The sequence below is a fragment of the Idiotropiscis lumnitzeri genome, chromosome 9 (genome assembly GCF_059441095.1).
Source record: "Idiotropiscis lumnitzeri isolate Australia: NSW breed Sydney's pygmy pipehorse chromosome 9, RoL_Ilum_1.0, whole genome shotgun sequence".
In the NCBI taxonomy this organism is placed as follows: Eukaryota; Metazoa; Chordata; class Actinopteri; order Syngnathiformes; family Syngnathidae; genus Idiotropiscis; species Idiotropiscis lumnitzeri.
The window spans coordinates 4,003,688-4,021,263 of NC_142399.1; the positions used below are offsets into that span (position 1 = coordinate 4,003,688).

General features: G+C 42.6%; 1 protein-coding gene across 4 annotated transcripts in view; it reads left to right on the top strand.

The window, feature by feature from the left end:
- slit1a (slit homolog 1a (Drosophila)) overlaps positions 1 to 17,576 on the top strand; it is an 84,152-nt gene that overhangs the window by 36,405 nt on the left and 30,171 nt on the right. For all 4 annotated transcript variants that reach the window (XM_088304665.1, XM_088304667.1, XM_088304666.1 and 1 more), the window contains exons 5-8: positions 10,590 to 10,661; positions 12,000 to 12,071; positions 12,763 to 12,834; positions 13,559 to 13,722. In XM_088304665.1, the coding sequence (XP_088160791.1) occupies positions 10,590 to 10,661; positions 12,000 to 12,071; positions 12,763 to 12,834; positions 13,559 to 13,722 (380 nt within the window). The remainder of the gene's footprint in view (positions 1 to 10,589; positions 10,662 to 11,999; positions 12,072 to 12,762; positions 12,835 to 13,558; positions 13,723 to 17,576) is intronic.

Here is a 17,576-nt window from a genome sequence, read left to right on the forward strand (position 1 = left end):
AGTCGACAGTTTTCGGCATAGAAGTTCGGGTCCGGCCTCAACTTTGTTTTGTTGCCAGAGTAAGTGAAGTGGAGCTGTCTGCCTCCCTGACTGCCTCATGTAATATTCATGCAAGGTTCCCATGGTCTCGGAGACCCTGCAGTTATTTATTCATAGCTTCATGAATGCTTCGACTGACCTTTGACATACACACACTTGTCACAGAGAGGAAGCGTTGCCTTCTGAATGCACGCACACACACACACACACACACACGCACACACACAGAAGAAAAAACACAAATGTTTAGCTGACCAGTCGCTAACCTCTTTTCTTATGTAACACATTGCTCTGAATGGACTAGCAGTAGCAGCCTTTTTTTTCTAAATTAAATTTTATTTTTTTATTTAGCCTGCATTCTTTTATAAATATGCATTTGTATGAGTCCTACAACTCTAATTCATTTTTCACTTCAAGGTGTTCGATCTGTTTTTTGGGGTGATAAAGCAGCATCAGGGAGAGCTTATCTCGTCTTCTGTAAACCACTTGTCAACCGCATTGTGTCATTAGCGCGAAACACCGGGCGCCGAGATACTGTCAACGCGGGCCTAAATCACTGCTTTTTACATTGCCGCCTTGCGGCGAGAAGATAAGGCGTGTGTTTATAAGCTTTGAAGGATGTGCTGGGGTGTGTGTGTGTGTGTACGGTGAATGATAAGGTGATTTATGAGTTGACTTGTTGACTTGAGTCGTAAACTTGCGTGGACCACAATGCACCTGTCTCATCCATCATGGTGAGCAGAGGAGTATCAACGCCACAAACGGCTTTTATTCTTCTGTCATGTCAGCCCCCATAGAACAGCTAAATTTCCTGCACGCACAATTACACTTACTGAATTTATGGTTTTAATTGGTGCATTTTTAAGATTTATTTGATCTTTTTGAAAATGTTATCATGGTTAAATAATGCTGGATTCACCTGCTCAATTGACATTTACTATTCAATAGGATTAAAAATGCTCACCAAAAGCTAGCTATATATAAATGTATGCTCTGGTTGAAGCTATGAAGTCATCTGCATAGTCATTTGAATCCCTCACAAATCTGCGCCAAGTTAAGCAAGTTGATTGTATTAGCATAAAAAAATAGGTTGTGCTAGCACAGTGGCCAAATGGTTAGCATTTCAGTCTCACAGCTCGGTGGTTCGTGGTTCTCGGTTTTGTGGTGTTCCTCGTCTGCATGTGCTTGTGTGGGTTTTCTAATTTAAAAGCAAGGCTGTTAGGGTCATTGAAGACTACGAATCTTCAAGTATGAATGTAGCTAAGTATGAATAACTATTTGTCTTGTGACTAGCTGGCGACCATTCCAGGATGTACACGACCTCTCACACAAAATCAGATGGATGTGAGGCTCAATTTTGATATGAGAAATTGCCTGGGTGGTGGTACGCAGTTGTTAGCTCATGAATTAAAATTCGAATGCTATGCTAGTAATGTGAGGCTTATGTTTAGCCTGTAAGGCTAACAAATGTTGCTCTGCTATGTGCTCTTTTGCATGTAATTTTGATTGATTTTTGCTTTTGGATGATTTTTCGAGCCATTAATTGTGAACAGGATAGGAGGTAGAGAAAATATGTTTTCTGTTAGTGCTATATAAATAGCTAGTCAGCTCCTTGTAGAACTCCAATATGTTGGTAAGATTGTTGGACTTAGCAACAGTAACTAAGGGGCACAAATGAACTCTTTATGTTCATTTTTCACTCCGGCCTGCTCTTATTGTGTGGCTCAGTGAAATTCTTCACCACAACCAAGTGCACGCGGTCCATTAAGGGTCTTCAAGTGTTGATTGAAATCGCCCCTGCCTGTGTATTTAAGTGACAGTCCTCTGATCTGCCGTCTTGTGCCTGCGGTTAGGAGCGGTGGATCTGTCAGCGCATCAACTCAATAACTGACCTCGGACCAACGCTTCCAGGAAAAGCTGTCATTCGATACTCAGCATCCGTTTTCCACTTTCTAGGTAGACGCTCGTTTTCAAAGAAGCATCTTTAACTAGTTTAGTAAGAGCGTGCGGTGTGTGAGCCCCTCCATATTGACTTTGTTACCTTTCTAAGTGACTTTCTGCTTTGCTTTAATTCCTATTGAGTGCTTCACATTAGTATTAAACGCGTCTTATTTCCTGGCTGTCCTTCGAGATTAGACATAATTGTTCCTTGCTTGGTTCACACTCACACCTCTGGACATGTATCAAATAATTTAAGTAGTTGGCGTTTCCTTTTGCGTCAATCTGTTAATCTATGTTTTAGTGTGAAAGCGGTCTGTGGTGCAAAAAAAAAAATAAAAAATGGTTGGGTAACTATCCTTGAGAATTACGCCAAATCAGCTGATCTCTTGATCGGATTAAACCCGCTTGCGTGGCTGATGCGGCCCGTGGGCCATATGTTTGACACCCCGATGTAGACAAACAGTCAAAACGAATAGCAAAAACTACTTTTTGCGACTTGTGTTCATGCAAACTTTGGCTTGGCTACAGTTTTAGGTCGATGGCAGAATCAACGGGTGAAGATTTGCGAGGACATAAAGTATAAAAAAAATACGTTTTACTCCCTTTGAACACATTTCAAACAACCCAAAAACTCAGGGAGCAAAATATGAGCCGCAGATGCATTATTCATACATTACGTACACCTGCAATTGGTTGATACCTGAAAACTGGATGTAAGACGTTATTAAAATGTGTTGCAGCAGAATCGTAGGACAAATGCTCGATGACCTTTCGTTTCATCGTGATAGGTAACGGCATCCATAATGGATCAACTGAGAGGTGTATGTTTCCCCGAGCCCCCCGTTTCCCTCCCATCTTTTATCCTCATTCTCTTTCTTCTATTGTCTACCTTGATGGATGGACGGTGCTCGGCCGCGTCCGGGTGCAAAAGCCTCACGATCCCCAAACCCTTCCTTCTTTTTGACCGCGCCTGGTCATGATCGATGCCGCTCAGCCGCCTTCCATGGCTCGGCTTGACTGCCAGTGAAAACCTTGGACGCACTCCGAAACACAAGCAGACATAATGGCAGAGGAAATGAGGGTGAATCGAGAGCGGGATAGATTTTCTCCCGTCTTTCTTCACCGTATTAACTCTTTCTTTCACTTCACGGGTGGCAGGAAGGCACGCCGGCCAAATGTGCGCGCACATGCGGTATTGTGGAGCTTACAAATTCACAAGGACATCATGAATCATTTACAGTGAAAGCAGAGATGTGGGCAGCAGTTAAACCGCATTCGGTGTGTGTGTGTCTGCGTCTGTGTGTCAAGCCCTCATGTGGACTTGATAAGTTCCACTGACATTGTTTTTTCTCTTGGTGGTTGCAGAGTGTTCCAGTTTGGGTCCGCTGTGTGTTTCTCATTGGCCGCTGAGCTGTAGATGATTAGAGTGGAGTCCATCCATGAAATCCCCCTTTTTTTTTTTTGCGTCCCATCGAAAAGAGAGGATGTGTGTGTGCGACATCATAAGCGTGACAGACACGCTGTTGTTTTAGCTGAAGTTTTCACCGTTAAAAATAACAGAAAGCTTCTCCGAATGCCTCGTCGGGAGTCGGATATATCGATGATGACGGTGCTGTGACAAGCCACGGGGTCCCTTGGAAATGAGATAATGCCGCATGATGACTTATTTCCTGAAGCCCACATGAATAAACACAGAAAGCGAGAACGTTGAGGAAAGCAAGACGATAGCGAAGTGACACGCGGCCCCCCCCCCCACTTCTGACATTCTCCCCAGCTGTTTGTTCTACTTCTGCGAGACTGCGGTTGATGTGAGCTTTTGGAAAAAGTCGAAATGTACGCAGATCTACGGAGACAAATAGATGCACTTTACTTATGCATCGTTCGGGATTAGTGGCGTATTAGTTTTTCATTCGACTCTTTGGTGTTGACTATATTTAGACGGAAGGAACAACTTTCTGCTTTGGGATTTTGTGTGAAAATATTTACCAAAACATCCAGCTTCTTCTTCCCCTTGTATCAAGTCCTCGATTCACTAACGTTGAGCCACGAGAACATTGGGAAAAAATAATATCGTAGTCATCGGTCCAATATCAACAAAATAACAGAGGACACTTCAAATACACCAGTGCTTCTCAAATAGTGGGGCAATTACAATAAAGTGTAATTGCACCTCCACTCCGGTAGTTGGCAGTGGCGCTCTTCTTGCTCATTGTGCGTAGCAAGTATTAATTTGTTTTGCAACGGAAAAAAAATTCTATTATTTATAGTTGGGGCAGAGAGTGGGTGGTATACCCGTAAAGCCCTTTTTCTTCTATTCTTTTCCTCTTCGATTCTATTGGGAGCTTTCATCTCCAGCACAAAGGGTGAAGAGCAGCACCTTAAACGCCGCCGTGGATACAACGTATAACGTCAACATTATTTCCTTACCCACGGCTGATCATGACAACCATCGCCACATGTGGATGTGCTTGAACGTCAGACCTAAACACAGAGACGGAACAAAGACGCAACCGGGAGCCGTGTTTATAACTTACGTGGCGCGAACGAGAACGTGCGGAGGGAAAGAAATGACAAAGGCGGATGGCAAGATTGTCGTGACCACACACAGAAATGCTTATTCACTCTCTCCGGGCCACACACACACACACACACACACACAGACACACCTGTGTTTTGGAGCGTACCCAAAGGCCCTGCAGCTTGAATCCTCACCTCCCCACCCTGATACGCCGCCCCCCCACCCCCTCATCCCCACTCTTAACACCTCCTCTTTTTTTTTCATGTGCTTGACACTGCAGCTTTATTCTCCTCTGCAGGTCTTTGTATGGCAGCCAACAAAATGTCTGCACATCTTCTCTTAACAAATGGTTCTTTATACTGTACACTCAAACCTCAGGCATGAGGAGCAATGAAGCGTTAATATGTGTTATTTAGTTTATTCTCATCATGGCGGGTATATTATTTCCATGTAATTGCTTAATCATGTTTGTGAGCATTTCTCAGCGGTTGGCTGCCTCTTCAAAGCAACTGTAGAGCGAGCGTACGCTTCCATGCCAGGTCTGATCATGCCATCATTGACGCCACACCTTGTATTGTTTAAATGACCTTCCTCTACCGAATCAAAGACTAGCCTACTAACCGTCTAGACAAACTTCTCGCTACTTAACATAACTAAATATAACGTTCAACCTTTTAACCTACCGGCAAACCAATCTACTTTTTTCCTCGATTTTTAACCTTGCGGCTAATACAACGGTGCGGCTTTTCTGTGGATTTTTCTTTCGCCAGTAGGGGGCGCTAGTTCAGAAAATACGCTAAATAAATCTTGATTTTTTTTTTTTTTCTCTCTTGGGTCTGTTCTGATTTAATTAGCAAAGTTGTTGCTGTGTTAAAAGGCACGGTTTTAACAATCCGTTTATGTACCTTTATGTGCATTCACAGTACAAAATCATTGTGTACATGCAATAAACAACTAATTTTTTTCAACATAGGAAACTGCGGCTTATTGCTTGTTGCGGCTTGCATGTCGTTTTTTTTTATAATGAATTAATTTATTTATTTAATTTTATTTTTTTTATATATTTTTTTTTTTTTCTTCCCAAAAACAGCTGCAGCTTATATACAAGTGCGCCTTATAGTCCGGCAAATACGGTACTCATTTATAGAGTGGGTGTATCTTCAATCAGTTACTGGTGATGTGAGGTCGAGACATTCATGGTCGTGCCGTGCTTTTTCATGTGTATGTACTTTTTTTTTTCTTTGAAAGTAGTTAGCAGTTTGTGGCAGCACACTACCACTTCTTTTAACAGCCCCCCACACACCCCATTAACTGGCTTAATGAGAACGTAATCAGGCACATTCCCGTGCCTGCTTTCCGTCTTTTTCACTCCTTGAATAAAATTAAAAGTGTGTTGGCAAGGTCACTTATCGCACAGTCATTTGAGAAATGTGGAAAATAAACACTGTTTGAACAGACTTGAATAGGCACACTTGTGTGCGCCCCCTTTTAAAAGTGGCCGCAATTTTGGTTAGTTCACATTCACTGAACATTAAATTTTGTTGCTTTCTCAACCTTAATTTTATCGTGGTTCATAAGACACTGATAAATGTTTGATCGCATGAAGGTCACACCGAAGTAAGAGCCTGAAAAAAAAAAATACAATCCAAAGAAAGATTGATTGTAGTGATGGGCCAGTAAAATGAGAGCATTTGAGAAAGCAGCTACAGGAGGACTCGGAGCCAAGACTGTTCTGCTTTGGAAAAAGTCGAGCTTTCTTGTTGAAAGATTTCCATCCTGAACTGTCAGGTTATTTTCTGAAATCCAAGTATTCAACATGCAGACAGGCACCTGTGGAGTAAATCTTGCCTTATTGAAGAAAAAAAAAACGGTTCTTTCCTCCATTTGTTCTTTTAAGAAAAAACAACAAATACTGCAGTCTTAGTATTTTTTTTTTACTCTTTTTTTTCTGCAGAGAAGTGTGTAAGGAACATTCTGAGTTGTTCTCATGCATCCTTAAATGGCAATATATAGTTGAAAAGAATGAAAGCAATCCATCAAAAAGCCAGATCAAGCCCTCTCTGATTTGAACTTCTGTGTTGTCAACCACAGCTCGCAACCAACCGTGAAGGCAAAAGATTGCGAAATCACAAGGAATGAAAGATGCGATTGTATGTCTTGGCGTGGAATGCATGTGTCCATGTCGTTGTTTCATTAATGATGTTTTCATTGAAACGTTTCACATACTATACAATATGTCGCCACATATTCCCGCACCACAGAGCCAGATGCTCCGAGGCTTTTCACTGGAGAGGTCCGACCCATTTATCTTTTTCGGTGTCCGAAATAACACATTCGCCCTCTGCAATCTCAAATGATGATGCTCACAGTTCGTCAAGTTCTCACAAAGCTTTGTCTCACAACCACACACGGGTTAAAGCATGAACTATTTTTTTTTTTGTGGGCGTATGAGACCAACTCCTTTTATTTGTTTTAATAATGTCATTTATTTATTTACAAGTTTTTTTATTCTTAAACAAATTGATCTTTGACGTCTTTAGCCGTCAATGGTAGTCAACGAGTTAAGGGAGAACTTGATTGATCATGTTGCGAATCAAAAAATCAAATCAAATACAAAATAAAAAAAAAAAATGCAAGTTTGTCATTGCTCAAGCAACTTCCTCATGACCATGACTCTGGCTTATTCCTTTTGACTTTAATTGCTTTACTAAGCTAACTGACAGTTGGCTGGGTCTCTCCCAGACACCGAGTGCCAAGACGTAGCGCCGCAATTTGAGAAAGCTGATGAGTGGCTCAAAGTAAACATGGCCTACAGGATATAAAATCTGTAATCATCACAGCCTACTACAATGGCACTCAGGAGAGCATAGACGTCCGCCGTCTCCAAACAGTCCAAGTTTGGATTATTATAAATCTAAATAAGCAATCCCAACCTTCGTGTACGCCTGGATTTTGTCCATACGGATCTTGCAGTATTTTGTCACACCAAGAGAAACGAGCATGGATTTATCGTCATCTGTCAGTCAACGCTCGGTACATTTATTTATTTATTTTTTTTCCACAGAACACAGTTTACGGTTGTATTTTAGTCCTGTTCAAATTGTGTTGACGTCTCAACATGGGCCAAAAAATGCTATTGCTTCTGATGACACAATGAATAGATCTTTGATTAGGTTATCAAAAATATAAACACGCAAAAACCAGACGTTACCTACTTGGCATCGGCAACAAATGTGTCATTTTGTAATTAGTTGGATTAACATCCCTTGCACTTATGCAACGACACTAAGCACGTTCTGCCATGCTGAAGGCGAATCAGTGTTTTTGAGCGCTATTTATGCAGCTAACCGAGATAGAGATCAGAGGTTAATGATGTGAATCAGACAGGAACCAGACATTACATTTCAACATAAGTCTAATCTCCACACCGGGCGCCTTGAGCTACGTCTGATAGCGTTGCTAATTACACCACGGATTCTTGCAAACAATCTTATCAGTGCCAAACAATTGCATTGTTTGGAGTGCAGTATCCACAGAAGGCCGAAGACGACTTGGAGACTGAAATGCATGCAGCAAAGGCACACCTAAAAAACATGTGCGAGCAAATCAGTAAGGCTACAAAAGCAATGAACTGTGAGCAACGTCACCAACGGACAGCCCGGCTACCTCATAAACTAAGTACCCACCCCGGGGGATGTTGTGCATTATGGTAGATTCGTACCAGGCCTGGCACAATTCATACACCTGTAATGTAAAGAAAATACTTTCAAGCATCAAGCATATATATATATATATATATATATATATATATATATATATATATATATATATATATATATAGTGCACTCATGTGCATGGGCCCCTAAGTGGAGGGGACATGTTTTGGTCTTCACTAACAATGCCAGATTGCCTGTTAACAGTAAAATGTCTGTTTTGAGTGCTGTATACATTTCGAAGCATTGCAACTTTAGATTAACCGGCTGACCATGGTGCCCCATATCCATCTTTGTGGCGAGCGCTGTAATTGTGCCTTATTTTAGGTAGTTCATGTTTCCCTGAAAATCGACTTCCAAACTAATCAGCAACGTCAAAATCGCTCGCTTCCAAACGGAGTCAGCTTAAGCCTTGGAAAAAAAAAACAAAAAAGGAGTCAGAGTGTGGCAACCACAGACTATGTAAAATACAGCATGCACCCCCACAGAAATGTTCTGTTTGCCATTTTAAGAATGTGTAAATGCAGAAGTCTTGCCGAGCCAAATTTAGTTGGAACTGTCAATGCGCCGAAGACTGCTGACTCCAAATCATGAAAGCTGTGATTATTCTCCAAATGAAGACGGAGGACAAAGCGAGAACGACTTTATAAGCAGAAGCGAGAAAGGGGACAATTGCAATCTTGGCGCGCTAAACGGACCCTCGTTTATAAAGCTACTTTCCACGACTGCTAATCCAATCAAACGGCATTAAAAGTGGGAGAGTAGTTGTCTCCAGCCAATCGTATTATAGCATGCTCATGGGATTAGGGATGTTTTACAGCATGGATTCAATTTACGACAGAAGTACGCAAAGTTGCCGTCACAGCAGCCCCGTCTTTTTGCTTCGTCTTCCTATTTCGCGTGCAACAATAATGTATCCTCGGGCATTGGCGCTGTGATTTAATATCATTCCTTAATGGCAGCTGCTTGAAAAGATTAATTACTCATCCGATACAATGCAAGGTTAAGTCGACCAAAATGTGGAGAAAACGGTCAACAATAAAGTCTTTTGCTCAACGGTTCTGGTTCTGGTTCTGGTTCCAAACGCAAGGAAACATGGAGCCTTTTTGAATATTTCGGAAAAAGTCCAATAAACAATGGTTACCTCCCTGCTAACAGACTTGCCCTTGGAGGGAAATGACTCGTATGCAGATGTATTTCCGACGATGGATAAGGCGGCAAATCGTCGTGTACAAGCCAAAACGTGTTTTTGAAACGCCTGCTCACCTCATAAAGTTGCATGACACAACCTAACCTCTATTTTCTCTTTTTTTTTTTTTGTAAATCATTCTACGCTCAGTGGAATGTCATTGGAGCAGGTGTGGGCAAACTACGGCCCGGGGGCCACATGCGGCCCGGTAACCGTTTTAATTCGGACCGCCGAACTTGAAAAAAAAAAGAATAATAATAACATTTATTTTTTTTTGGGGGGGGGGGCAATAATGTCACCAGGAGCCCCTCGTCTGATGATAACGCGTCGACCTTTGCATCATGCCATTGGCTGCCGCAGCATACATGCACATTAAACAAGCAGGAGTCGTCAGAGTCTCATGTGGAACACTTGTGTCATCGAGATTTATAGATTGTGGAATTTGCGGTCACGCTCAAGCGTCTTTCGTGGACGCCCTTTTAAGAAGTCTTGTTTACTTCAGTCCGCCTTGCGGGAGCTCCACGCGTGTGCATTAGTTTGTTTGTCAAGACGGGCCTTCCAGTTTTCCGGTGCAGTGTGATGCCGAAGAGGCGCGCGGAGCCTTTCTTTCAACTGCAGACAAAAGGACCGCGCTAATTAAAACGACGGCTACTTTCGCTTTCCTGCCTGCGCACTTTTATTTTCCACACGCTTGCCAACATTACATTCTGAACACACATGCATCCTAATGCCCGACGATTATGTTCTTTCAGGCAGCAGTTTCCCTAATGAATCAGGCTCAGTGACAACCTTTCACTGGCCAATGTCATGCAATTTGTTTGGTCTTTGTGTGCAGGCTGAATGCGGGGAACCGAACACCCGTCAATGGGCAAAGCGCAGCGATTAACCCAAAGCAGAGATGAGATGACATTGAAAAATGTGGACACTGTAAAATAATTCTCCATACAGACTCGAGGTTTTGGACATTCTGCCGGAGGGAAAACTTTTCTTTAGGTCCATTCAGTGAAACTCATGTATATTTGCTAGCAACAATACAATAATCAAATACTTTTATTTATTTTTTTGGTGTAATTTTTATCATATCTGACAGTTAGCGAAACACATTACAATGCTGATTTAACAGATGTATTTTGTAAGACGCTACATTTACGGCTAATGACCATCTCTTGCCTTCTTCTTGTCTCTGCAGAGATCTGAGCGAAAACCTCATCCAGTCCATCCCAAGAAAAGCTTTCAGAGGAGCTACAGACATCAAAAACCTGTGAGTGTGCTTCACTCCTGAACTCAATGTAGAAATATTGACGTCAAAATTGATCAGTATTTCCAATAACAGCCCACGAAATTCAGTCAAGGTCTTTTGAATGGCTCTTTATTTTTACTTTACATATATGTCGTTATTTTTTTTTTGGTTTTAGATTTAGTTTTTCCTTTTGTGTGTTGTATTTTAATTCGAATAGGACAAATAAACATCTCCCGCCTTTTCCCATCAGGAAATTAAATGAGATAATATCTGTCATCATCTCAGTTCAAACATGCTGGTGTTTACTGTTCTGAGAAAGTGACAAAAAAAAGTGAAAGTTTAACAGTTTTGTCAACCAAAACTGCAGCTCCTTTTAATGCATGTGAAGCTATTTTCCTGTAAACAGGAATATTGTGTCAACTTAGCCTAAAAGAGTGCTTCTCAATTATTTTCTGTTACCCACCCCTAGCAAGAAGAAAATAATTTGCGCACCCCCATCCACCACCAACTCTCAACCGCAACTATAAATAATGGCATTTTTGTTGTAAAACAAACCTACACCGTCGAGTTAATACTCGAGAGCGCCACTGCCAACTACTGGAGTGGAGGTGCAATTACACTTTATTGTCGTACGGCGGGAAAAAAAAAAGCATGTTCCCCAAGGTCACATGCGCCCCCCTCAGCATCGCACCACGCCGCCCCCACTATTTGAGAAGCACTGGTCTAAACTGTCTCTCGGGTGAATTCAAACATGGCGTCTTTGCGGTGCACAAGATGATCTTTTCATATCTTTTCGACACAATTTTGTGTGTTTCCGTTTCCCTTCCGTCTGCTGTCGCCTTTCGCCATTTCTTTTCAATGTTATAATTTCATACTTCAATTGCTTTCTAGTATTCCAATTATTCCAATGCACGCCAAAAAGCATCTGCCAGTGGGAAAACAAGAGCATTGTTTTTACGATATGGCAAGACTAGTTCATTACGTACTCCATGCGCGTTAAGTGGTCAGTGTATCATCGAGAGCGAGCAGACTAATGGCGACCACGAATGCACAAAGATGCCTCATGGAGGCAGCCATTTAGTTATCCTTGGAGGTACATGCACTATGCATTCACACATGATAATGCTGATCATGATAAACTGTGAGCCGCCCTCCTCCTCCTCTTCCGGTCCACTCTTGGGGATACACGAGCTTAGATGAACAGTATTGATTTACCGTAGCCCATCAGTGTGCTGTTTACTGTTTACACGATAATGAGCAGCGTACAGGGGGGGAAATGGATGATTACTTTTTTTTTTTGTTTTGTTTTGCGCTTGCTAACAAGCCCCCCCCCCCCCCCCTTCACTCTTTGTCTGGCAGTCAGCTGGATAAAAACCACATCGGCTGCATCGAGGACGGCGCCTTCAGAGCTTTGCGAGGCTTGGAAGTGCTGTGAGTATCTCCTTCCAGCGCCATACCATTCCATGAAAGCACTCGGTGAAATGAAGACATTGTTTCACTACCACTAATAACCATCACTAATGTATACGCATAGTCTCCAGTGCCGATTGGGCCACGGGGGCTTCAACAGCCTTGTTATTTTTATAGTAAAAGACGGCTTTTTTCTCTTTTTTTTTTAGGGGGGGTGGGGAGACCAAAAAAAAAAAAAAAAAAAAAAAAGCCATTAAAGCCTGCTTTCATGGCGTGGATGGATTGCAGATGTAGAGATAGGTTGTCATAATGGTGAAAGTGGGAATTGGGGGTTGTTTGTATAGGTTTTTATGGGGGGGGGGCAGGTTGTGTTAGAAGACGGGGGGGCTGGTGGGGGGTTTTCTGCTTGAAATATGGTAAAGGGTTATTAGGCTGATTGAAATGACCTGATTCCCCGGCTGCAGCTGATGCTCAGGGTCTGCGCGTGAAGTGGACCCCACGTCGGCTTGATTGGGAGTCTGACGCGTGTGTATTTGCACGCGCGCCCGTGCGTGTGCATAGGAGGCTTTCCCCATCTGTTTGGAATGAGGTGTTATAGTCACAACGGGGTGCCACCACGGGACAGAGTAGATCTAAAAACCACAGCGAAACGCTTTGTGAAGAATATGTTGACCGTTTATTTTTTTTTTTCTCTGCTCTTTTGTTCTCGCAGAACCCTGAACAACAACAACATCAGCAGCATCCCCGTTTCCAGCTTCAACCACATGCCCAAATTGAGAACCTTGTGAGTGACACCTACTGCATTTGCTATTTGAAAAAAAAAAAAAAACACTGTAAATTGCCTCCATAGAGAGAGTTTTTTTTTTTTCCTGACAGCGTTGGGGGGGCTCGTAAGAACCACTAAGAACCACAACGGAGTCTGTAGCAAAGCCAGGAACCATTATCTCCCTCGCATCTAAACACAACAACAACTGGCCCTTGTGGACGCAAATAGCCCCTGGAGCCTTTTGTGTACTGTGCAATGATGTGATTACTAAATGTAGAATTATGCACAAATGAAAACAATCATGGCAGCCGAACCACGCTGAGCCAGGCCTCCAATGTCTTGCGGTAGCCTTCAGGGCTTCTTTGCTCCCGGTGGGGTTACATTTTATAGCTCACACTATTGTCAGCGTCTGTGCATATGGATACACGCTCCAAACACCAGCGATCGCTATTCTCGACAAACGCAGCATTCCAGGAATGCCATGTTTGGAGTGTCGGGTTTGGAAGGCTTTTCTCCTTCGTCTAGAATGCCGCGTTTACAATCATTCATGTAGTGTATTATTTAGTGACTTTGGCCGCGGCGGTTGCTTGTAATGAGCTCGAGGATAGAACAGACACGTTTGTGCTATTTGCGTCTTCAACTTGCTGTCAAATTGACTGGCAATTGAGGCAGAGAAAAGCTTCAAATAGCTCAGTTTCTTCTTTTTATTTTTTTTAATTATTTTTTTGGGTTTGTTTTACAGCCGTCTCCACTCTAACAATCTCAACTGTGACTGTCATCTGGCCTGGTTGGCGCAGTGGCTCCGACAGCGGCCTACCATTGGTCTGTTCACTCAGTGCGCGGCACCGCCCGAGCTCAAAGGTCTCAATGTGGCAGAGGTTCAGAAACACGAATTCAGCTGCTCGGGTAAGCGCTCCACGTGTGACAAATGCCACAAACATCTTTGCATTGTTTTATGTGTAAACACCGACTTCTGAACACGGCTAAATGTTCACACTTCAATAAGTTTTTGTCTTCTGATGGTTGCTACTGTGACCACTAACTGGAGAAATTGTTACTTTGGAAAAACAACAAAATTGACCAAATCTGTTTTGGGATTTCTTTCCCATTTAATTGACACTGAGTCAAAACGTCGCAATCATAAATTGTAGAGACGATGGTTTAAGTGACTTTCCTAAATTCTTAACTGGCACAATGCGTAGCATTGTTAGCCACTGTAATAGTAATACAAATTGCATCCAAAGATGTTTAACTTAGTTGGGAAAAGTGGAATAAAATGACAAATGTGCCTCAAGAAGTGTTGTTTCAAATTTTGAATTATTTGCATCATCATTCAAGTGGTAATTCATAGAGCAGCGAGATGCTAACAGGAATGCTAGCTATCAGTTAGCAATAGCATTCAAGCTGTTAAATGATACTCAATTCTGCTCACTCATGCCTGTGTCTACTGTCGACACATCATCTCCTACTGGCGTGAAGACACTCTCATACCTTATGTTTAGTCTTTACCATGTGATCAGCTCTTTTCTTCCATTTCTGCCAATAATACTTAGCGGTACTCTGCGAAGTTAACACTTCTTTCTCCAGTGTAAACTTCACAAGGAACTTTGATTATTGGTGGTACCGCTGCTAAAATATTCTATCATGTCAAAGAGTCTGGCTATCAGCTAATGGGCTACGCTAGCTACTCCTCAGCTAGCATGGTACCTTCGAAAATCAAAAGTTGTTTTGGTGCAATGTAAAAACCGCAAAAATACACAGATTAATGAGAAAACAGAAGAGTTTGTCAATCATGATGAGCCTTTGGTGCAATTCTACATTGTTGTTTTATTCATTCGGTATTCAGTGTACTCGAGATCATTTTGTAGTTGCTTTTGGAACGCGGCAAAAGGGAACATGCGCATGAGGTTGTCATATCAGGACAATGCAAAAGGTCCAATGAGAACCTTCGCTCCCCCACAAGGCCATCTCTCTACAACACCAGCTGCGATGGTTGGTTGATATGTAGGTGTGTGTGTGTGTGTGTGTGTGTGTGTGTGTGTGTGGTTATGTGTGTGTGTTTATGGGTGTGTATCCCCCCCAACATATCTCTCAGTCACTCTCCATGGGTTGTGATTTTTATGCAGCCATACTGCGTGACAGCACGGACCATTAACAATTCCTCGCCCGGGGAAAGTGACTCAAAGCGTGGGAGTGGAACCTTCGGAGATAGGAAAAGCGAGCCGGGACTCTCCGAGAGCAAGATAAGGGTACAGAAAGTTTAGGCTGCGCTTCATGGGAAGCCGCGGTTCCCTTTTCCAACATGATTAGTTGCCTGTGAGTTTCAATCACTAACAATCACGATTCCCACCCAAAAAAAAATACAAAAATTAATGAGCGTACGTGAATGTAGCATATACTGTCAAGTCATGCAATTATATAAACGCACGTGCATGAACAATTGACCACAAGTTGAACTCCCCGTGAACGACTCATTAGGAAACGTCCTTGCTGGTATTCACGTACGCACACATACACGCCCACGCCACATATTTTTTGTATTTTCAAGCGCAGAATTTTGTCTGTGTGTATGTGCTGTGACCAGCCCAGGCCACCTGCGGGGGATTTGGGGCAGGGTGGCGCTGAGTTGGGGAGAAAGGAGGCTGGAGAAGCAAAGCAAAAGACGGAATAATCGGGGAGAACGTGTTTTTGGTTTGGCTGCGCCATTCCGACATGTCGTCATTCCTTCTCAGCAGGAAAAAGCGTTCCAGCATTGTGAATTTTCAGTACATAATGAGTGACAATTTTACGACTTCACACTCATCATTCCAGTCGTTCTTTGAAGTGTTTTACGCATTTGAATCTGCGTCTCATTTGCTGTTTTCAAAAAGTTTTTTTTTTTTTTTTTGCCATCAAAGCAAACAATCAATCAATATGAATACTGTTTCGGCGCCACCTGCACATTCTTCTTTTTTTTTTTTTTTAAGAAATAAAAAGTTGTTAAAAAAAAAATTGGTGGACTATTTGACAAAAAGATAATGGCTTTTCCATAAGAAACAATCATAAAATTGAGTATATATTGTTCAGTATAGAGTGCATGGGGAGTGTAATAAAACACATAAATTGATGAATAAATGGGAGAACTTTCATAGAAGACATTTGGCGTGTAGCCCGTGATAATATTGTATTTTGGATGATGAGAGGAGCAACTTGAAATGTGAAGGCAAGCCGCGATGCAAATGGCAGCTCTTTGCAGAGTGTGCGTGTGCAGATAACACCCGGGAGATGGAACTGGAATACAGTGGCCGTGAAAGGCTTGAATGGGGAAAACAGACCTTGTGCGAGCGCACCATGACATCAAAAAGCTTCGCTTCAAGTCTACCTGTCAGGGAGCTGTCGTTGTTCACGCTGCTCCAGCTGCGCTATGCACTCTCCCTGATCCCAGGCCTGTCAAACGTGGCGTGTTCCATCAGTTGGGAACTCTGCTGTGCCCTACACCTGATCCCAGATCTGTCAAACCTCTGACACAACCTCAGATCAGGCTGTGTATTGCATCCGCGTCAACACGGTCTTTGCTGTTCTGTTTACCTCACTGGCACTGGCCAAAATATTAGGAACCCGATTTAGAGGGATACATAAGAACTACTGTATTTCCGGGTCTATCGCGCGCACCTGCGTTTAATCTAACTGTGGGCTAACTCCATTTTTTTTTGTAATTTTTCAAATTTCATGGCTTCCACCTAACGTTTGCCACTAAAAAAGTTTGTAGTCGAATTCCAAGAAGCTGTCAAATCTGTCAGAATTTCCTGAAAGATGATAAATAGTTATGCTAGCAGCTAGCATGTTAAACAAGTGGCCAGTGCAATATTTTTCAACGACCATAATTCCTCAACCAGTGGCTCCGACCAAATAGGTGCTTTGTTTCAATTAGTTGCCAAGTCGCATCACACTATCAGAAAAAAAATTCCGATTCATATTCTATACTCTTATCTATCTACAGTAGAGAGCTAGCGCCGTGTCAATAATTCTAATTTCCACCAGCCTTGACTTTCTGTGACTAACATGTCGCCCACTAGCTGAGCGATGCATGAAATATTAATCGTTTTGAAACCCAGATTATTAATGCTGTGTAAATGAGCCCATTTAAAAGTCTGTTTTATTCATTTTATCTGGGTTAGGCTCACTCGCATTCAGGCTAACACACACAGCTGTAGCGAGCGGCGCTCTTCGTTGCTTCACTTGGCAGCTATTTGAACGGGTACCTGGAGACAGCGTGATGGCTTGATGTGCTCGGTATGCAAATTGAAAAGTTGAAGTGTTAAATAAAAGAGAGAGCGCGGGGCTCTTGCTGAATACGCACCTCTTCCATCCACCAGGGAGCGCCGACGCGGGAGGAACATTTGAGGAGAGATCAATGCGTATTATTGGAGGCCTTCACTCATTTGTGCAATTGTATTATTCATGTCGTTTTTTTGCTCTCAACACGCGGCGCCTTCCCTTTGATAGATAACCCAGTTTCTTGTTTATTGATTCTCAAGGATGTACAACTTTAGCATAACGTCAAGCTCATTTCTTCTTCTCAACGTCTGGAAAACTTGCCTGGGAAGGATCGTCGGTGTTCATCTGCTATTTAGTTCACGAGGCTCACGGTGACAAGTATGGCGTCACAGTATTCCAAACTACTTAATAAAACCAAAATCCTTTCTTTCTCGTTCCATCATCATCATTTACACCGTGGGTGTCAAAGTCGAGGCTCGGGGGCCAGATCTGGCCCGCAACCG